The 22,734-nt window shown below is 39.9% G+C and overlaps 1 protein-coding gene across 2 annotated transcripts in view; it reads right to left on the reverse strand.

Moving 5' to 3' along the window:
* Positions 1-22,734, reverse strand: part of cep290 (centrosomal protein 290) — a 60,920-nt gene that overhangs the window by 30,743 nt on the left and 7,443 nt on the right. For both annotated transcript variants that reach the window (XM_034686052.1, XM_034686053.1), the window contains exons 10-31: positions 20,029-20,151; positions 17,259-17,382; positions 15,888-16,060; positions 15,387-15,549; positions 15,186-15,286; positions 15,026-15,092; positions 12,733-12,842; positions 12,169-12,244; positions 11,850-11,983; positions 9,843-10,007; positions 7,926-8,075; positions 7,738-7,853; positions 7,554-7,656; positions 6,336-6,566; positions 4,927-5,100; positions 4,718-4,829; positions 3,344-3,549; positions 2,816-2,967; positions 2,515-2,626; positions 682-1,137; positions 388-552; positions 82-189 (exon numbers count right to left, since the gene is read on the reverse strand). In XM_034686052.1, coding sequence (XP_034541943.1) covers positions 82-189; positions 388-552; positions 682-1,137; positions 2,515-2,626; positions 2,816-2,967; positions 3,344-3,549; positions 4,718-4,829; positions 4,927-5,100; positions 6,336-6,566; positions 7,554-7,656; positions 7,738-7,853; positions 7,926-8,075; positions 9,843-10,007; positions 11,850-11,983; positions 12,169-12,244; positions 12,733-12,842; positions 15,026-15,092; positions 15,186-15,286; positions 15,387-15,549; positions 15,888-16,060; positions 17,259-17,382; positions 20,029-20,151 — 3,321 coding nt within the window. The remainder of the gene's footprint in view (positions 1-81; positions 190-387; positions 553-681; positions 1,138-2,514; positions 2,627-2,815; positions 2,968-3,343; positions 3,550-4,717; positions 4,830-4,926; positions 5,101-6,335; positions 6,567-7,553; positions 7,657-7,737; positions 7,854-7,925; positions 8,076-9,842; positions 10,008-11,849; positions 11,984-12,168; positions 12,245-12,732; positions 12,843-15,025; positions 15,093-15,185; positions 15,287-15,386; positions 15,550-15,887; positions 16,061-17,258; positions 17,383-20,028; positions 20,152-22,734) is intronic.

Below are 22,734 nucleotides of genomic sequence, written 5' to 3' on the forward strand. Positions count from 1 at the left end.
TTCTTTCTTTTTCTGAAAAGTTTGATTTGCTGGCTCTTAGTTTTTTCATGAATGAATGAATGGTTTCTAATGACAGTTTACCTTTTCAGCACTGCTTAGGATCTCGTTCTGGTGCTTTTCATACTGATCCACTTGGCGCTCCAGCTCCACTTCTCGTTGCTCCCATACAAGCTGGCGTTCATCTTGAAGCTTGTCATAATAAAGAGAGGAATTACCATGGATGTCATTTTGAATTCAACAGAAAAGCTTCTGCACTTTCACATTTCATAACAAGGGATGAACTCAAAATGTTAAGAGTTATCCAAAGCTTCTCTCTCCCTTGTTCTGTTGTATCATCAAGTTTTTCTTTATTCATTTCTAAGCTAGCACACTTTCTCTTTCTCTCACCACATTATGCTGCACACTCTCCTCTTCCAGTGAGCGGATGGTTCTCTCCTGCTCCTCCACCAGGTTCTTCAGGTACCTGATCTCCTCTTTTTGGACCACCAGCTCTCTGCCTTTCCTCAGCTCCAGCAGGTGTGCCTCCTCCATCTTCTTGTGCCACTCAGTGACCTGTTTGAAGGTGTAGAAAGGTTGCAGTTTATAAGTGATGATATGACATCTGGCAAATAAATGAGATTACAAAACTAAAGCAGTGTTTCTACTGTTTTTAAAAGTTACTTCTGAGAAAACAATAACAACCTTCTGAGCCCCTTTCACATCCTTCAGTGTCGATATGAGCTCCTCTAGTCCTCGCAGTCTCAGTTCCAGTTCTTCCGCCCTGCCTTCTGCCCTCCTCCTCTCCTCCACTGCCTTCTTCCTCTCCTCCTGAGCCTGCGCCTTGTCCTCCAGGAGGCTGACCATCATCACAGAGAACTTTTCCTGCTGGGGCAGAGGTAGCGCTCCCGCGAACTGCCTCCGTAGAGACTGGATTGTCTGCCGAAGGTGCTTGGAGCGATTCCTGCCCTCCTGGCGTGCGAGGAACAGGGCGGACTCGCTGGCATCCAGCCGCTGCTCGGCACGGAGCTTGTAGGCCTCTAGATGTTGGATGCGAGAGGTGGCAGCCTCCAGTTTGGACAAAGCAGAAGATTCACTGACCTGCAGAGCCACGACGTGCTGGTGGAGCTTTGCAATCAGGGACTTTTCATCTGACTGGGACTGAGAGAGATCAAAATATGAGGAAAACATGCTTACAATAATTAAACCGTACTTATCCATGCATGTAACTTACCGCTAAACAACCAGAGTTAGTTTCACTATTTCTGAAGTACAACAAATATTGAAAGGCTGATCATTACTGAGAGGAATAAGGAACACTCGTCATCCTTACATAAACTGATGAATTAAAGAGCAACATTGCCAAAGTGCGTCAGTTTCTTTCTCAAGCCGATGCAGAGACACTAGCTCAGGCTTTTATCAACTGCAGAATTGACTATTGTAACGCTCCTCTTTCTGGTCTTCCCAAAGAGAACATATCTCAGCTTCAGCTGCTCCAAAACTCAGCTTCTGGAATGCTGACAAAGACCAGAAAGAGAGCCCACATTACACCAATTTTAGAGGCTCTGCATTGGCTTCCAGTATCTTTTAGAAGAGATTTTAAGATTATTCTATTGTTTTTTAAATCTCTTAATGGTCTTGCTCCTTCTTATTTATCAGATTTGCTTTTATAATATGAGCCAGTGAGAGCCCTCAGGTCTTCAGGTAGTGGACTTTTAATGGTACCAAAAACTAGAATAAAGACTCAAGGTGAGGCCTGTGGAACACCCTACCTGACGATCTGAGGGCTGCACAGAGCATCAACATTTTTAAACACAAACTCAAGACCTACCTTTTTAGTCTCGCTTTCAACTGAGTTTCATTCTTATAACAGTTTTATTTCACCTTACTTACTTTATTTATTTATTTAATTTATTATCTAGATCAAAATTGAGTCACTTTTATTCTATTTTATTTATGTGTTTATTTATCTTATTTTTTAATTATAGCATCTTATTTTATTTTAATTGTTTAATAATATTTCAGTGTTTTATTATCTTAGAAATGTATTTTATTTTGGTGAGGTTTTTTATAGCATTTTTTTTGCATATGAAATCATGAAGCACATTACAAAAAAAACAGAAAAAAAATGGTGAGTTTAATTTCCTGTATTGAGTTTTTACATCTTATTTTACCTTCAATGCTTCCTCATTGGGATATCATGGGAGCCTTCCCTCAACTTATTTTTTTATTTATATTTTATTTATTTATTTATTTTATTTTTATTATCATTATTGTTGCATATATCATGTTCTTAACCGTAGGATTGTGGGGGATGGGTAGTCTTTTTTTTGTCTTTTTATTCTTTTTTTTATTTCTAAGTTGTTTTTATGTACAGCACTTTGTGTTACAATGTCATTGTATGAAAACAAAAAAAGTCTGATTGATTAATTGATTGATTGATTGATTGATTGATTGATTAATGAACAGAAGAGGAAAAGTGAATGATTAACTGTTAAATGATTTGTAATAATGTTTTTAAAAACAACCCCCTATTACCTGTAAGTCCAGTATTTGCCTCCTCAAAGCTTCAACTTCCTTCTCTTTGGACTGCTGCCTGGCCTGTAGAGCAGTCGCCTGCATCATGGCCACATCAGACACTTCTTGAAGCCTGAGCACAGAACACAAAAACACATCTTTTAATGTCTACAGTAAGAGTCCTAAATGTCTTCGTGACTAACAAAATAAGCATCAGTGCAGGGGCATGGGGAGGGTTTTTAACTTCAATGACACTTCCATGTCTTTGAAATAAATCCTACACATCATTAACTTCAAGAAGTCATTCACGGATTTCACGTACTTAGAAACCTCGGTGCGGAGCTCAGCCTCGGCCCGCTCCAGCTCTCTGATCCTGCCTCTGTCAGCATCACTCACAGCTTTACTGATGCTGTCTGCCAGCTCGTCTCTGAGCTCCCTCTCCGTCCTCTGGGCCTCCACGTTCATCTTGGTCAACTGAGTGAAAACACAGGTACAAGGGCTGAAAGAGAGTCTTTGGATACGAGACCCCAGGGACAAATAGAAAGGACGGTGCAGAGATGGTTTCAAAAAGCTGAGTTCTTGTTTGTTGCTTTTAGGTAAATGTTGAAATAGAGAGGGAAACTATGATGCAACAATAAAACTAAGAAATCCCAATCCACACTGTAAACATAAAAACTCTGCTAATGTAATACCTCCTTACTTTTAAGACTGCTTTCCTGCCAAGCGATCCATTAACCTCTACACCTGGCACATTGATTAGACAAACAACTACCAGAGCCCCAAGCAACACGTCTCAGCTGCCTCAAAGAAACACCTCCTCCTCCTCGTTTTTTTTCTCTTGGCTTCATACCTCTGCAAACTTGGACTCCAGTTCTGAGTTCCGGTCCTCCACCTGCCGGAGGGAGTTCTTCATTTGTTCGTACATTCTGTGAGCGTGCTCAGCTCTCTGCCTCTCATTCAGCTCCTTCATCTCCAGAGTTGTGATGCGCCTGGCAGCTGATACCATCTCGTTGTTGGCCAAGGCCTTGTCCGCCTTATCCATGCTGTTTTCACATCCTGATATGAAGGGAGAAATAGAGTGTGAGATTAAAACATTGATGCAAAGAGAAGGATTTTAATTCAAGATTAGCAGCAGAGTTAAATCATGCCTCATTGTTTTGTTGTTTGCAGAAGTGCTTGTGATGATAAGTGACCCTAACACATGGCCACATTTAAATCAAAGGGGGCGTGAACAGAAAAGCGAACATAACTAAACCGCCTTTATTACAAAAGTTTGATAACACTGGTGGCCATGTCTTCAGCTTGCAAGTTACTTTAAGAGCAATCCCAGGATTGTTAAACATGGGCTGTTTATGTCAACACATTGGGGTAAAAATTAAAATAGGCACCAAAAGTTTCCTTTCCTTGTTTCTGGTTTACTCTGAGTTCTTACCCTGAGTGAAGGAGTTCAAGTATCTCAGGGTCTTGTTCATGAGTGAGGGTAAAATGGATCATGAGGCTGACAGACATGTTTGTGCAGCATCAGCAGTACTGTGACCAGACAGATGTAGTGAAGAGGGAGCTGAGCCTGAAGGCAAAGCTCTCAATGTACGTTACTGCCCTCACCTAGAACCATGAGCTTTGGATAGTGACCAGAACAATCAGATCATAGATACAAGCAGACCAAATGAGTTTCCTCTGAAGGGTGGCTGAGCTCAGACTTAGACATAGAGCTGGCTGGGGGATCCTGAGGGAGCCCAGAGTAGAGCAGCTACTCTTTCATAAGGAAAGGAGTCAGTTGAGGTTGTTCATGCATCTGATAAGAATGCCTCCTGGGCACCTCGCTCAGGTTTTCTGAGCACATCTGATTAGATGAAGACCCCGGGGTAGACCCAAAATGCACAAGAGGGGATTATATAACCCATACAGCCAATGAATCCAACAACTTGCCAATTTGCTTAGCCTGCTGCAACTGCAACTTGGCCCGAGATAAGTGGATAAAAAAGGACAGATGGATTGGTGTCTCTACCTATAGGGTGCTTCAAAGGAGCATACTGCTATGAAATAAATCCTATTTTATAAACCATAAAGTATGTGAAGGATTATAACACAAAGAAACTTTTTAGGCAGCAGTATGTGAGAAATCCCCTTAACCTGAAAGGTAAAAATAGCCTATTTTATCATTGAAGTCAGGTGGCTTTGAAAAAGCATGAAAGCAGCTGTTTCTGCTTCAGCCTTTGCTCACCATGTGCACTGACGGTGTCCCACGCTTGCTCTAAAGTATTCAGTTTCTCCTTCGTGATCTCCAGTTCTTTATTCAAGGCTGAGATTTGCTCCTGAAGAGAACCATTCTCGTTCTGTAAGAGGAAAATAAAGGTGTGGTTGGTAGCTTTGAAGAACCAAATATAACAGGATTAATGATGAAGTGTTTGTATAGCTGATGTGTTTTCATACCTCTAGATGTTCCAGGTTAGTCGTTCTCTGAATGAGGCGGCTGTCTCTCTGCAGCATGTCCCTGTATTTGACTGTCAGCTCTGTGTACTGTTTGTTGGCCTTCTCCAGGTCTGATGAGGACACGCTGTCATCCAGGGCCTTCTGCAGTGCTGCAATCTTGTATGCAGCCATGTCCTTTTGACAAAGCAGAATTCAAGAATCCTCAAGAGGCCATACTAGCTTTATGAGAATATTCAGCAGGAGTCTTTTACTTTAAAACAAACTAGAATGGGATAGAGATCAGTCGGCCACAAAGATGAAACGTTATACTCCCTGGTACATCTTTTTCTTGTTGTTTCATACTGCTGCTTCATATTTTACTTTGGAAAAAATGCTCTCTATCACTTAATCCACCATCCAGAGGAGCATAAAATCAAAGTGGCATACCAGCTGTTTTCACAATCAAATTATTCCAGTAATAAGAAGCACCAGACTTTCTTTTACGCATAATTTTTGAATATACACTGCTTAACCCAGGGGTGTCAAACATGTGGCCCGTGGGCCATAACCGGCCCGCCAGAGGTTCAAATCCGGTACGCAAAACAAATTTGTAAAGTGAAAAAATTACAGAGAAGACATTAACTGCAATTTTTTAATAAAAGTAATTACTATTTCAAATCTGTCCTCTGGGGGTCGCATACTATCAGAGAGCTGTATTTTCTCAAAGTGAGAAAATAGATGACTTGCTGTTTGCTTAATCCGGTTGAGATTCATAAAGACTTTTTAGAGCACTATAAGATGATCCAATTAGCACTAAAGTTTACATATATGTAAAGTTGTCACAGTAGGAACGGTGGATCCACAATCTTCGAAAAGAGCCACATATTGTACGTGTGCTTTCCATACATGCATGCATTACAGATGCGCTCCGTGAACACTAACACTACAAGCAAACTGTTCATGCTGGAGCTGAGGGGTCCAAAATAATCAACTTTACCTTCTTTATTATTATAATCTCTCTGTTCTTTTGCGGTAAACATTACACTCTGTGTGTCAGGTGAATGGGTAACCTGTGTGCTTGGTGTGTTCGCAGCAGGTTTCAGGGCTTAAAGAGTAAAATATTCGGCCCCAATATGAGACTCATCATGGAGAAAAATACAACAGCTGTTTTTGTTCAAAGATAGTTCATTAAATGTGAACATTTTCAGAATGTTCTTGTACCTTTTTGCACTTAAACAAAGGGAAAAATTTGGAGTTTTCAATATTTATAGGTTATTATGTTGTGATTTTACTGGTCCGGCCCACTTCAGATCAACTCGGGCTGTATGTGGCCCCTGAACTGAAATGAGTTTGACGCCCCTGGCTTAACCCCTTTACTGCTCCAGAATGTTACTACTGTAACATTAATCATGACATCTCTGTTTCTCTACCTTGAATCTCTGCAGGTAGCCTATCCTCTGGGTGACGGAGGCCTGCATTTGGCAGCTGTCGTCCCTCAGCTTGCCGTTCTCTTTGCGCAGGTGCTGTTCTTGCTCCTGGAGGGTAACGTAGCGCCTCGTCAGTTTCTTCTCGTTGACCTTCAGGACGGTCAGCGTGCGCAAAGCTTCGCTAAACTGCCTCTTGATCTCCTCCGGGTGTTTCTGGAGGGTTTGGAGCAGCTCCTGGTAGAAAAGGAAAGAATGGAAAACATTGAATGAAACTTTTCAGGGTAGAAACCATAGACTGTATAAATAATGGACGTAGTACTCCGTGATGTCACCCATGTGTTCCTGAGCGCTGTTTTGAAGTCAATCATCGGCGGGGGGCATATTGGAAATGCTGAACTCAACAAAGCTTTGTGTGAGGTAAAGAGGCCGGGTTTGAGCCTCCTAGCCAACAGCTATGTGTTGCTGCCTGTCAATCAAGTCAGTCATGTCCTTACTTGGGCAAAACTTGAAATCTTAATACCTTCTTAGCTGTTGCGTAGAGAAATTAGCTATGTAGACCCAAGCAGTTTTTTTTAACCAGGCTGTAAACATGTTTATTAATGCTGCAAAGATCATCTTTTTGAGTTCTCAACACTCAACAGGAGATGGGAAAAGGACAGGAATGGATTACATTGTCATTTTAGTGCTCTTTTCTAATGTCTCATTCATTTTCAAAAATCAGGGGCAGATGTTGGCTCTCACAAAATATGTGCAGACATCATGATTACACACCAGGTCCTTCTGGCTGTGAGACTTCTGTGTTTAATCGACTCAAGGATCCCAATGAAATTTCAAACTGCTTGACTGAGTGTGAAGTCTGCTCCCCTCATGCGTGTGCTCTACATTTAATGACACAGAGGATGTTTCACTGACACGGAACAACGGGAGTTCTTACTGAGATTTATTTAGTGGTTTAGCTAGCTACACATCACTGGTTCTGAAAATCAAACCATGCCACGGCACTGGTGTGTGTGTCTGTGTGTCTGTGTGTGTCTGTGTGTCTGTGTGTGTGTCTGTGTGTCTGTGTGTGTCTGTGTGTCTGTGTGTGTGTGTGTGTGTGTGTCTGTGTGGTTGAAGGAAGGGGCTTATTGTAAAGTGCTTCAGGTAAAAGTGCTACATTTACGCAGTCCATCTTGCAGCATTGAAGTTCCATAAACATCAACATTTATTTGTGGCACTCACTTTGAATTCCTGGATCTTAACGGCATCCACCTGTTGTTGCTCCTCCAGCTTATTGTTTCTTTCTGTTAATGTCTCTTTCATCTTCTGCCACTCTGCTTTCTCACTGAGAATAAAGACACAAAACAAAATCGGTTTTAGATTATGCATGGCTCCAAACTAAAAACAACCTTGCTCTGTAACCGACCTGATGTATTCCTTATAGAGGAGTCCTTGCTGGTGGCTCGTGACAGAAAACTTCTCTTTGTATTCCTCCAGCGTTCCTACCGCTTTCTTGATTTGTTCCTCCTTGTTTTTGAGCTCCTGTGAAATCAAAGTGTGATAAGGGATTTGTTTTTCCTTCAGCCCTGGTCTTCAGACGACAGAGACACTGACCTGAAGAAGTCGGACACAGTACTCATTCAGAGAGCTGATGACCTCTGTGCTGCTCGGCTCCAAGCCCTCTGGGAGGGTCAGAGGTCGGAAGACGACTCCACCGCTGCCTGACTTCCTCAACAGGTCCAACTCACCTTCCAGCTGGCTCACCTGACAAGCAAAGAAAAAAAGGAATTACTAGAAGCCTATAGAAATGGAGCTTGAAAAAGTGGATTTCAATAACAGGAGTCCCATTAAGCAAACAACAGATATCTAGCTGTAAAATAAATATTCAAAATGACTCAGAACTAATACTTCTGAAATGTTTTACTATCCATTTCACATCAGCAGGTAACTTAAACATGAGACATTAGCAGAAAGGGCTCCTGTTAATCTCAAAGCTTTGATTTGTGACGTAAAGATCCAGGCTTTGAGCCTCCTAGCTAACAGCTATTATAACAATTATTATTATTATCATTATTATAACATTAGTAATAAATTCTAACTATTAATTTTATAAGAGTTATTGTTATATTAGTAATATATTATAACAATTATTATTACTATCATTATTATAACATTAGTATTATATTATAACAATTGTTATTATTATTATTATTATTATTATTACTATATTAGTAATATATTATAACAATTATTATTACTATCATTATTATAATATTAGTATCATATTATAACTATTATTATTATTATTATTATTATTATTATTATTACTATATTAGTAATGTATTATAACAATTATTATTACTATTATTATATTATAAGTATTAATTGTATTATTAAAATTATTATAACATTAGTATCATATCATAACTATCAATTGATTATTATTATCATATTATATTAGTAATATATTATAACAATTATTATCATCATTATTATAATATAGTATAATAAATATAACTATGATCATTAGTAATAGTATAACTATTTTATTGTTATTATTTGTATTATTATTCCATTAGTAATGTAATATATCGATTATTATTATCATTATTATAAAATGTGTATTATATTATAACTATTAATTTCAATGTAATTAGTATTATTATCATTATACTAGTAATATATTATAACAATTATTATAATTATTGTTATTATTATATTACTATGATATTATAACTAGTATTATTATTATTATTATTATTATTATTATTATTATAATTACTATTATTATTATTATTGTTATTATCATTAGGCCATTTTAATTTTTCAAGAAAAACAAAATTCAAACAAACACTTAAAAATTATAATTAATTTTGTAACACTCCCTAACAACTCAATAAACAAAACAAAAGCATAATTAAGAACAAATGAACAGAGAAGATAAATTGAGCATGAATAATGAGGTGTTCTGAAGCTTTTATAAAAACGGGACTTTTCTGATTTCAGAAACATGGACAAATCAAACAAATACACCAACCAAAAAAAAACATTTGCCAGCTGTTCTCCGAAAACTACAGTCTCTATTTTTTTTGGTGGATACATCTGTACTTAATATTTGCTCTCAAGCTGACACAGTTTCCCTTTCTCTGCTTGTTTTATAAACCACAAGCACACAGAATTAGAAACAGAGGAACCGGACCGCTTATAGAAATGTTCCCATCATTGTTAGTACCATGAAACGACCAGAACATATCAGACTGTGCTCTATAAACTTTCTTGTAAATGGCTAATCATGTCTGATGAGAAGCAGTTAGCATTTGCAGTTGTCCTTGAATAACTAAGCTGGAACTGATGGTTGAATTAGAGTGATTTGACAAATCACAGGTCACAGAAACTAGTCTTCAGAGGGGATTCAGCCCAGATGAGGGGAAGAAAGAAAGCTAATAAATCAGGATGAGAATAAGAACTTTGATTTTGTTTTTTAACATTCACATTGTCTCTAAACTTTGACACAACACCACCATGACGCACCTTCTCTTTGGCTGTGGCCAGCTGAGTGAAGCTGCTGGTGGCTTCCTCTCGAGCAGATTTCAGTTCCTGCCTCAGTTCTTCATTCCTCCCCACCAGCTGATGTATCTGAGACTTCAAGTGCAGAGCTGACTCAGGCTGCCCACTCATGCTGTTGACATCTATAACCTGTAACAGGGAGGGAAAGCTCAGTCAAACTGTCATTACAGCGTTCACCAAAAACACTGGATGATAAATTAAAACCTGATAAAAGCTTTGCTTGTCAGCCAGTGCATCCAGTCCACGTTACTCACTAGATTTATCATGCTCTTACCCTCCTTATGCATTAAAACACTTTGTTTTCCAAACTCTCACTGCTGACAGTACATTTCAAATGTAATGTGGCCTGCACATGTAACTTGCTGTCACTTCCTCCATGGCCCGAAGTATGATATTAAAGCCAAACATAAATTAACCTCATCTGCCTCCAGTTTCACTCAAAGGTTATTTCCAACGTCCAACACATGCACAGCAGGATCAACCCACAGTTTGGTAATGCTCTGCTTTTTATCTTGTTCGTAGTATTTGTTGTTTTTAAAGTTGCTATGTGACAAACCGTCTACCTCCTCAACTTACAAACACCATTAAAATACCTACGAGGTGCTTGTTATTATCAGCCCAGCAGTTGGCTGAACTCCAAGAGGTGCAACAGAAAGGTGGTGTCACTCTTGAGGAAAATCAAGAAGCATGTGGCACAGAGAGACAAAAAGTGATGTATGGGAAGGATCAGTTATTACCAGTGGTGGACAGTAACAAAGTAAATTTACTTGAGTACTGTACTTAAGTACAGTTTTTGAGTATCTGTACTTTACTTGAGTATTATTTTTTGGGGGTACTTTACTACATTTGAAAGACAAATATCATACTTTTGACTCCACTACATTTCTATCAATGCTCTAGTTACTTACTACATTTACTTCAAAGTTGGGGTTGGTAGTTAGATTTAGAGACACTTTCTGTTATACTGGTTATACTGGATCACTAAAATGATCTTTATGTCCCGATGGCAGGCTTTATTTCTGCTGTAAAGATCGTCTTTTTAGAATTGGCGTGTATGTGGCTTCCAGTACTTCCAGAGCCAGCCTCAAGTGGACACTCAATGAACTGCACTTCTTAACACTTCCGCATTGGCTTCAATTCTCAAGGCCGGAGGTTGCCGCTTGGGCAAAAAGGTGGAGTTGAGGTGGGGCTTTAGCATCCTTGCTAACAGCTACAGTGTTCCCGCCTGTCAGTAAAGTCAGGCAAGCCTCTAACTATGCAAAACTCATAATCTTAATATCTGCAGAGTTAGTGAGTTATAAAAAAGTTTACCTGATAGAGAAAAGAGCTATTCAGTTTTTTGAGCAGGCTGTATTTCTGCTGTAAAGGTCAGCTTTTTTGTAATAGGTGTGTATGTTGTCTCTGTTGTTTCTGCAGCCAGCCTCAAGTGGACACTTGAGGGACTGCAGTTCCACCTCCAACAGGTGATGTAAAAGGGTCTGTAGACAATCAACTCTAAGCTCTGCAAGGTAATTACTGCTTTGAACAAGAACTGATGGCGTTACAGAAAGCAATGTATCATCTGTTTCTGATTTCATAAAGGCAGCTTACGCCACTCTTCATCAAAAGGTTCTAACTCTGTTTGAACAATCTGAGTTAAACATGCACTTTAAAAGAACAGTGACACTGCACGTTTCCATTGCAGCTGCTCTATTTTGCAGCTGCTGGCTTTCTACTGATGCAAATCCAACATTTTTAGTGACTGCTGGTTTAAAAGATTTAAAAATATTTAAAAACTGAGACCAAAGTTTACAAACACCAGAGCTGCTCTGTGATCTCAGCCAGGCACCTCTCCTGGTTAGTTAAACAGACTGTGAAATGTTAAACACTGAGAGGAAGGCTTACAGACACTGGGCTGAAATAAACCTGTTAGTAGTAATAACAAAAAACATCTGAGTCTAACATCACATTGGGTGCGTGGGAGACACTCACATTAGCCAACATTTCAAGACTTGGAATATTGATCGCAGCACCAGATGAAATGTTCTCTTGATTAATCCTCAATGCTCGGAGGACATCTGTGAGCGCTGCCTCCAGGTCTTTTTTAACTTTTGACAGCTCATCCACTGAAAGTTAATGCACAGAAAGAAAATAATGAGAGTGATGCACAGGAGGTTAAACAGCACTACAATGACAATGAACTCTGCAGAATATTGGCCAATATTTAAAGCATTGCCAGGAAGGCAAAGTTTGCAGGAAACCTCAGTTTTAATAATGTTTGCATGAGGTTTGAATTCAGGGATGGACTTACATTTGACATGAAATTGAGTCTTGTGAAGTTCCATCTCTCTCTCCTTTTTACTGAGTTCTTTTACAAGGTATTCATTCTGGAAATAAAACAAAGTTAGGAATTTGGAAAAGGTGTCAGATCAAACCTTACAGCACATCTTGTGACATAAATACCCGATTTAAAGCTGTTAATGCCCAACACGCACATGTTTCTTATCTATTTTCACTCACAATTAATGAAAGAAACACAGGACACTGTCCTCTGCAGTCTGAGTAAATGTTTTGAATATCAACACATCATCAGCTAGTGTAAAGCAAAACATTTCTCCAACACATGCAATAAATCAGGAATATTAATCCCCATCTCTCTACTCCCTCAATTGTTTTTACTCCTTTAGAAATTCTCTTCACACTTTGTAACATTTGTTGCATAAATAATACAACCACTGCTTCCAGAAGATGGACACACTCAATCTTAACAAGACTATTGTGGATGAAACGAACAACTAAATACAAACAAAGCCTAACTGATCGTCTCTGAAACTCTGCCACATGCCAGAAACAAAGACTTTATCCAGAAGTTTACTTTCAGGCGTGTTTCCTCATCTGTGTGAGCGCTGCCTTGTCTGTGTGGGAGGTGCACAGATCTGCCGGGCAGGATGTCCTCCTCTTGAAGTAAGCTTGAATGTGGGATCCCTGTGGACACAGATGATTGTTATTAAGTCTGAAGAAACAGAACTATGTGAACACTAAATCTTAATATGTGCTGGTGACACTTAAAGAGTAATAAAAATGCTCGAATTGACAGCCAGTTGGTTATTACAAATAATTCTTGCTTCTACCTAGCTTTCTGCAGTAGATCATTGTGCAAAGAGTTCCCAATGACCTCTCTGCCATGGCAGCTTTCATAGCTTGTTTTATCATTGTTTCGATAGGCTAGCAAAACAGATCAACTCAAGTTTTCTTGCAGTAAAAACATATTTTTTTTGCCCCTGTTGCCACGTGCTTGCTTATGTTTGGTCTTTAAATAATATGATAGTGTTCAGTCTAAACTTGCTCTTTTTGTAAGAAACTTTTTTCTGTTTTTGCTCTTTTCAGGCGATTCACCAATTGGTGACATCACAAATTGAGCAAATCTCGTGTAATGCTCGTGAGACTTTTTGAATAAGCCTTTCAGAGCAGCCTGCAGTGTTACTCTGGGATTATTCAAACACATGTTAACCTCACAATTTGAAACTTTGCCCATGTTTAAAACTGACACCAACATTTTAACTTAATATTTATTTCTAAATATGAACAAGTTTATGCTACACTTTTTTTTTTTTCAAGGTATATTTTTGGGCTTTTTCGCCTTTATTGGACGGGACAGCTGAAGAGAGACAGGACACGTGGGGAGTAGAGAGTGGGGGAAGACATGCAGGAAATGGTCGATCGGCTGGGAGTCAAACTGGCAACCTCTGCGATGAGGACTATAGCCTCCATACGTGGGATGCTTAGACCGCTAGGCCACCAGCGCCCCATGCTACACCTTTAACATAACCAGTTGATTCTGTTGTCAAACTTAACCAAACTGTTGGCAGATTTTTTCTTGTAAATCAAAATATTTCCAAAGCTATGGTGTGTGCTTAAATAATATATTTGTATGATTGACTGTGCCATTGAATAATAATAATAATAATAATAATAATAATAATAATAATAATAATAATAATAATAATAATAATAATTTTTCATCTCTCATTGTCTAGTTTTTTAACTTGTTCTTGTTTTTACATTTTATATTCTACTTTCTTTATATCTTTATTTTTGAACCACCTGTATGTTTATTCTGTAATTTGAACTTTTGTCATACAGTATTTCTCTCTCTTTTTTCCTTTATATATACACTACCAGTCAAAAGTTTGGAAACACCTTTTCATTCAAGGGTTTGTATTTATTTTAATTATTGGAAACACTGTAGATTAATACCAAAGACATCAAAACTATGAAAGAACACATGTGGAATTATTTAATTAACAAAAAAGTGTTAAACAAACCAGAATATGTTTTATATTTTAGATTCTGTAAAGTAGCCCCCTTTTTCCTTCATGACAGCTTTGCACACTCTTGGTATTCTCTCAGTCTGCTTCATGAAGTGGTCTCCTGGAATGGTTTCTAATTAACATGAGCCTTGTCAAGAGTTCATTTGTAGAATGACTTGCCATCTTAATGTGTTTGAGACCATCAGTTGTGTTATTCAGAGGTAGGGTTAGGACACAATGGATAGCCCTATTTGACTACTGTTGTAATCCATATTATGGCAAACCAGATTATTTCATAGTTTTGATGTCTTCAGTATTAATCTACAATGTTGAAAATAATTAAAATAAATAAAAACCATTGAATGAGAAGTTGTGTCCAGACTTTAGACTGGTATTTTCTGTTTATTTGCACAAATTTGGAAAAAGCATAATAAAACATTCAAAAATAATAATAATACTATATTTGTTGTATTTTGGTTTCACGGGTGACGCAGTGATCTAATAGGTGGAATAGCACACACAGCTATGTTCTCTAAAGCTAAGCCCTTTAGGATGAAATTATGTCTTTAATTAAAGGAGTCCCGGGTTTGCAAATGGTTTCATTTTCTGCTGTGTTTTGAGATATCTGTCGATTTCTGCCCTTTCCTAAATCTCTTGGCGTTCACTGGAAGGATGTTTCCTTCACTAGAAAACCTCACTGACTGTAAAACAGATAAACCTTTGCTCTGATGTATCACATGAAAAACAGTATCATACACACATTTGGAAACACCCTAAAGCGACCTCTTATCTCTCCGCAGTAAGATATGGCAGAGGAATGTTTATACAGTAAATGGTATTATCTGAGTTTTTCATCACCTTTCTCTTTCGCCATCCGCCTGATGGTTTTCTTCAGCTCCAGTCTCTCCTCTTCAAGCCGTTCGATCTGGAAGACATCACACAGGTGAGATGAGAGGTGCTCCAAACAAATAAAGTGCTCATAAAAGCTGCTTTTATAATCTTTCTGATCCCACGTTACCTCTTTAGTGAGGACCTGGTTTTCTGCCTTATACTGCCGTTGTCTGAGTTCTTTGGCTCGCTTAAACTCTGTCAGATCCACTTCCTGCTTTGGTTCCAGACCTTGGGTTAAATGAAAAAGACAGCATTAGATAAAAGTGACAAATTAATTTCTCCACATTAGTCAGCATTAATCAAATAGACAAAGAGATAGAGGTCTGACCCAGTTTCTCTCTGAAGTCCTCATTTTCATCCATGAGGTCGTTGATTCTCATCTCCAGCTGGTTGATCTCTTTGGTCATGGCCTCTGCTTCACGATCTCTCACTTTAATTTGATTTTGACTCTCTTTGATCTCCAAAATGGCTGCTTCCAGACCATAAGTGCCCTGTGATGCAGAGACAGAGCAGATATTACGCCGTCATCAGAAAGCACCTTTTGTGTCTCTTGTTTCACTTCCTTTACTGTAAACTTAAAGCTTTTTGGGGGAAAATCAGAATATGATTGGACACAGTTAAAGACAGACGCTTAGCTTGTAGATGCTTAAAGGCATGTTGATCACATCTTAGTCAAATGACACTGACAATTTGCGGCCTCTTTTAAAAGTGATAACGTGCAGAAAAACAAGCTTAGCCTTACTTGGAATTTAGGTCGCATCTGATGAGGATCAGAAAGTGATAAAAGCAAAAGCACAGTGTTAAAAATCAAAGGGCATGAAACACTCACAGACTCATACTGGATCAAGCGGTTTGAGGCCTCAATGAGTGCTTTATCCTTTTCCTCAGCATGAGCTTCTGCAAGCTTCACCATGTGCCCTGCCTCTGCTGCTCTGGCCTCTGCAGTTTCTAGCTTGGATTTCAGATCTTCAATCCTTCTCTGCTGTGCAGTGGAGGGCAGGCCTGAGTCAAGAGAAGGAAAGTACAACTGAATTTGTGAATGGAAATGAGCATAGGGAGAACCAAGGTGGTGTAGACCACCTCATAACAAGCCTGGGCAACCTCATACGTACCACTTTAAGCAAAACAGCCACCAAAGTTTTTTTAAAGGCAGCCACAGTAACCCACAAGTTAGGATTGATATAGAGCATGATGATGACTTTGTAGATATTTCATTCATTGTGTGGGTATTATAACGGCCAATTAAAGCACACAATTGAAACCTCTTAAAGATGCAAAGTAATAGTAATTGTGGCCACCACTGTACATATACTTTTTTGGGGGGGCATTTTCTTCTTTATTGACAGGACAGCTGAAGAGAGACAGAAAATGTGAGGAGCAGAGAGCGGGGGAAGACATGCAGCAAATGCTGCAAGTGCTGCTTTGCCACCGGCGCTCCTTGACTTCACTTTTTGAACTTGTTTGGGTTTTTTTTCTTTCTCATTTGAAATATGATCATACGACCGTCCTGCTATTTACTCTCAGCTGCTGGGCAAATGAAAAGTTGTGAAGAGGAAACATTTTGTATGATAACCTATGTTTATAAGACTCCTGGACCTGGAGCACAGTGGTGGGTCATCGTTAAATCTGAGCTCCCCATCCTGATCATAGTGTCAGAGAAACATGGGCTGCATCTTAAAGCCCTTAACTTCAGTCTCCTCTCTCCTCGAACCAGAAGAAGTTACTGACCCGCCATATTAAGTGGCGTCCCAAAGCTCTTAACTCTGCTGGAGGAGAGAGGACAGAGGAGACTGATCGGAGGAGCCATGATCGAGGAAACGAGAGTGCAGACTTTTCTCTGACAGACACGCCCCCTTATCGAATACCACTCACTGATTGGATGCAAACAGCTGTTAAAGCTGCCATCACGAACCGACGTCGCTCCATGTGAGGAAAGGATGTCTCATGTGTCTTAAAACAAATCTCCTCATTTCCTCTCTCCTCTCGTTTCATTTCCTTGCATCTCGGGTGGGCGGGGCTAAGACGTGAGTGAATGACACGAATGAATGACACGAGTGAACGACGCAAGTGAACGATGCAAGTGAACGATGCAAGTGAATGACGCAAGGATGGGACTGAAGAGCTTTGAGATGCAGCCATGGTCTCTTATGAATATTGACTTGTCTTTCGACCACTGTGATAATTAGTATTCTTAACCCACCTTTGTCTTTCTTAGTGGAAGTCTTCAGCTCCTCAATGAGCAGGGTGTGCTTCTCCATCTCCCCCGTGTACTGCTCCACCTGCTCACTCAGCATCTTGATTTGATTATCCCTCTCCTGGACGGCCTTCAACATTCACCGGCAGTTTGAAAAAGACAGAACAAATGCTTCAGACCAAGCAAAAGCTGTGGCACACTGAATCATCAACACTTTGGAGGAAATGTATGAAATGAAAGTTTTGGGAGGGGAAAAGATAAGATGAGGCCTATGGCGAAACTTACAGTGCATAGCTCATATATGACCTTTGCTCAGGATAGCGAAAGCGAGGTGAAAGGGAGGATAGATTGATGAGAGACAACAAGGCAAAGTGAGAAGGCAGAAAGTAGGAAAACATGGATGATGGATGAACATGAAATAACAATCCTGTCCAGGTTAGGATTTCTTAAATACACATACATGCACACAATACACACTAACTAATGCTTTCCACATTGTACTTAAGGTTGTAAGCTTGCACATTTACGTCTGTGAGGTATGAAAGGGATCCTTTAACATAACTGCCAAAACATATGACCCTGCTTTCACCTGAAATAACTTCAATTCATCAAGCATCCTTACATCCAACAACTATAACTCTGATGTCTTAACATAACTCCACTTACTGGAAGCAGGCTGGAAATAAACTCAGAATCGCTTTTATTTGCAAATATTTATACGGCACCATACGGACGGGATCAATCTGAATTATACTTTTACGTTAAAGGTGACATATCACGCTTTTTTCATCAATATATATTGGTCTAAGAGGTCCCCAAAACATGTCTTTAAAGTTTATGCTCAAAAAAACACTTTGAAATCAGATTTTGGCATGCCTGAAAAACCCTCTTCTTCAGTCCTCCTCAGAACATTCTGTTTTCTCTCTGACCACGCCCCCTCAGGAAGTGGATGTGGTCGCGGCTCTCCAGCACGTTGATCTAATGTTTACATGTTGGCTGAATATACACGGCTGCTCAGAGATCGTGTTACTTCAACCCTCTGAATCTGATCCAGAATCTGATCCTGACGGAGAGGCGCCTGTAGCAGGACCTTTCTGAAGGATTGGTCACAGATTTAGTGTTTCTTGTTGTTTTATTTATCAGTATGTCGACGTGTGTCTTGGTACACAGCTACGAACATGTAGCTATGTGGCTATGCTAACTAGCGCTAGCACGTATCCATGATAAATAAAAATCATCCACTAGATCTTCAAATCTGCAGACGTGGGGAGTAAAACCGACCTCTGCCAGAAAGGCAGTGGGACCTTTTCTGAAGGATTGGTCACAGATTCTGTGTTTCTTGTTGTTTTATTTGTCAGTATGTCGACGTGTGTCTTGGTACACAGCTACAGCTATGAACATGTAGCTATGTAGCTATGCTAACTAGCGCTAGCACTTATCCATGACAAATAAAAATCATCCACTAGATCTTCAAATCTGCAGACGTGGGGAGTAAAACCGACCTCTGCCAGAAAGGCAGCGGGACCTTTTCTGAAGGATTGGTCACAGATTCTGTGTTTCTTGTTGTTTTATTTGTCAGTATGTCGACGTGTGTCTTGGTACACAGCTACAGCTATGAACATGTAGCTATGTAGCTATGCTAACTAGCGCTAGCACTTATCCATGACAAATAAAAATCATCCACTAGATCTTCAAATCTGCAGACGTGGGGAGTAAAACTGACCTTTGTGTTTATTAAGACAGCCTACAACTAGCATGCCTCCCTCCTAAGCTCCTTGTTAGCACACATTTGTGCAGGTAATGAAAAACGGAGGAGGGATTCAGTATTATTTTATACAGTCTATGGGCTGAACAAGCTCCGAGCTCTGACTCCGTGACAGACCGGATATTGTTGTTACGTAACGAAAACACGGAAGTCTGAAACGGCTCGTTTCACACACATTTACAGAAAGGTGGAGAAATCAGAACAGGGGCAGAATGGATTTTTTTCATTCTCGGGGGGTTTGTAGACATGCCAGGGACACATATTTCAGGTAGAGAACCATTAAAAAGTCCATTTTGCATGATATGTCACCTTTAAAGCAATTTACATTTATAGGGCCTCCGAGCAAAACAGTTTCTACTTCCATTAATGACAGATTGTGTAAAGTAAGGTGCCAGAACATGTGTCTACATCATCCACCGCATAAGCAGAACATTTATGGGGAGTTTCTTTTATGTATAGTGATCGTGTTTTCTGCTCCTACCAGTTATTGTACACATGCACACAAAGCTATCCCAATACAACATGACAGAAGAATGGAGCATTGGTACATCTTTCTTTATAAGGCCGTACTACAGGAGCTGCTGTCTTATTTATGGTCTTTATTGACTCCTTAAGTTGTCAGTGGCTTTAATCTTCATTCTCATGGACAAATTATTTTTGTCATTCCTCAGACTCGCTCTGTTTTTCGTATAAGTGCTTTTAATGTTTTTGCTCCCTCATCTTGGTCTGAGCTTCAAGCTCACCTAAAACTGGATTTTTTTATTTGATTGGATGATTTTAAAACTAGGATGAAGGACCATCTGATCAGCTTGTGCAGCTACTTTATAAATTGCTGTAATCGTTACTTGTTACTATATGTTTTGTCTTGTTCTCAATGTGAAACTTTTTATGCTGCTGTCTTGGCCAGGACTCCCTTGTAAAAAGAGACTTTGTATCTCAATGGGACTATTCCCGGTAAAATAAAGGTTAATAAATAAATGTGAAAAAATAAAAATAACCTGACGGTCCTACCTGCTGCAAGGCAAGAATGTTGCTCTTATCCAAGTCCAACTGTGCTGAGCGCAGCTTCTCCCTCAGGTCGCGGATCATCTGCTGGTACACCAAGATTTCCTCGTCCTTTCCAGAGAGCACTCTCTACAGGAGGACCAAAGTATCAGGTTAGAGGAAAGGAAGGTTTATGTTGGTAGAAAAAGGTCACAATGAATAAAAACCCATGGTGATGCAGTAAGGACCAATCAAGGAAAAGAACCCCAAAGCATACATGTTAGGGTAGCTGTTTACATCCCCCCTCTGCCAACACGACTATGGCGTTCAACGTTCTCAACGCTACCAGAGCTAGACTCCAGACAGACCATCAGAGTGCCCTCTTCCTGATCTCCAGGGACTTCAACCATGTATTTATTTTCTACATAGCTTATTATTGTATTTGTAGAACTTATTGTGTATAGAGCAACTGTAATGACTGAATCCCCCCGGGATAAATAAAGTATTTCTGATTCTGATTCAGTGCGGTGAAGTTTAGGCAAGTAAATCAAAGACATAACAAAGTGGACTTTGTTTGGGGTGTCGTTGGCCAAGCAGTTTAAGTGCGTGCCCTATATATAGAGGCTAAAGTCCTTGTCACACTGGTCGCAGGTTCAACTTCCGGCCACTACCAATTGCTGCATGTCTTCCCCCACTCTCTACTGCCCTCTCTTCAGCTTTCAATCAATCAATCTTTATCTATAAAGTGCCAAATCACAAGAAACGTTGCCTGAGGGCTCTTTCCAAACAGAGCAGGTCTAGACCGTACTCTATGTTAAAGGTGACATATCGTGCTTTTTTCATCAACATATATTGGTCTAAGAGGTCCCCAAAACATGTCTTTAAAGTTTATGCTCAAAAAAACACTATGAAATCAGATTTTGGCATGCCTGAAAAGTCCTCTTCTTCATTCCTCATCAGAACACTCTGTTTTCTCTCTGACCACGCCCCCTCCGGAAGTGGATGTGCCTCGGCTCTCCAGCACGTTGATCTAATGTTTACATGTTGGCTGAATATACACGGCTGCTCAGAGATCGCGTTACTTCAACCCTCTGAATCTGATCCAGAATCTGATCCTGACGGAGAGGCGCCTGTAGCAGGACCTTTCTGAACCATTGGTCACAGATTTAGTGTTTCTTGTTGTTTTATTTATCAGTATGTAGACGTGTATCTTGGTACACAGCTACGAACATGTAGCTATGTGGCTATGCTAACTAGCGCTAGCACTTATCCATGATAAATAAAAATCATCCACTAGATCTTCAAATCTGCAGACGTGGGGAGTCAAAGCGACCTCTGCCAGAAAGGCAGCAGGACCTTTCTGAAGGATTGGTCACAGATTTAGTGTTTCTTGTTGTTTTATTTGTCAGTATGTCGACGTGTGTCTTGGTACACAGCTACAGCTAGGACATGTAGCTATGCAGCTATGCTAACTAGCGCTAGCACTTATCCATGATAAATAAAAATCATCCACTAGATCTTCAAATCTGCAGACGTGGGGAGTCAAACCGACCTTTGTGTTTATTAAGACAGCCTACAACTAGCATGCCTCCCTCCTAAGCTCCTTGTTAGCACACATTTGTGCAGGTAATGAAAAACGGAGGAGGGGTTGAGTTGTATTTTATACAGTCTATGGGCTGAACAAGCTCCGAGCTCTGACTCCGTGACAGACCGGATATTGTTGTTACGTAACAAAAACACGGAAGTCTGAAACGGCTGGTTTCAGCACACATTTACAGAAAGGTGGAGAAATCAGAACAGGGGCAGAATGGATTTTTTTCATTCTTGGGGGGTTTGTAGACATGCCAGGGACACATATTTCAGGTAAAGAACCATTAAAAAGTCAATTTTGCATGATATGTCACCTTTAAATTATTAACAAAGACCCAACATCAAGACAGGATAAGATCCAGTCCCATCTTACAGACAAGTCTCAGTTGGATTTCATCTTAATCCACCATGAGCAGAGCACTTTGCAGCATTTAGCAAGTTACAGCGGCAAGGAGAATCAGTCCTGTACCTTGAGGTGTATTAAATTGATGATGGGAACTTGAAGCGACTAATAGTGTATGAACATATCTGCTGATGATAAAATGTCCCAGTACACAAAGACATTGACACATTTGCCTTTTTCCTTATCACAGAAATATTTGTGCGATAATTCTTTCAACTGTTGCTTGATGAGTTGTTGGCTTTCATGACCCTGGGGCTCAGGCTTTATCTTGAAATGCGTCACATTTTCTTTTAAACACATGTCAATGGTGATAAAAGACAGTGCATTTGAGGTTCCTTGCACTTTTCAGTGCTTGCTTACTTTGCTCATGAAGCTGTACGCAGCTTGTAAGAGCATTGTGTAACTCCAGAATCTGAAAATTGTTCATTTCAAATAGTCTCTGAGTGCTGAGTTACAAAATACTTCAGAATTAGGACTTATATCATTATTCGTTTTATCACTCCGTAGTCTCCGGGGCATCAGGACCATGGGACGCCTGGAGCAGCGGAGGCTGAAGTGTACTGTGTGCACGCAAAGGAGCTCGGCTCCGGATGTCAGACGGAGCTGTTTAGCTAAACTTTGAGCTGTTTGGGGAAAGTTAGTGAACCGGTCCTGGGGGAAAGTTAGTGAACCATTCCTGGGGGAAAGTTAGTGAACCGGTCCTGGGGGAAAGTTAGTGAACTGGTCCTGGGGAGATGAGC

Source organism: Notolabrus celidotus, chromosome 6 (genome assembly GCF_009762535.1).
Source record: "Notolabrus celidotus isolate fNotCel1 chromosome 6, fNotCel1.pri, whole genome shotgun sequence".
Lineage (NCBI taxonomy): Eukaryota > Metazoa > Chordata > Actinopteri > Labriformes > Labridae > Notolabrus > Notolabrus celidotus.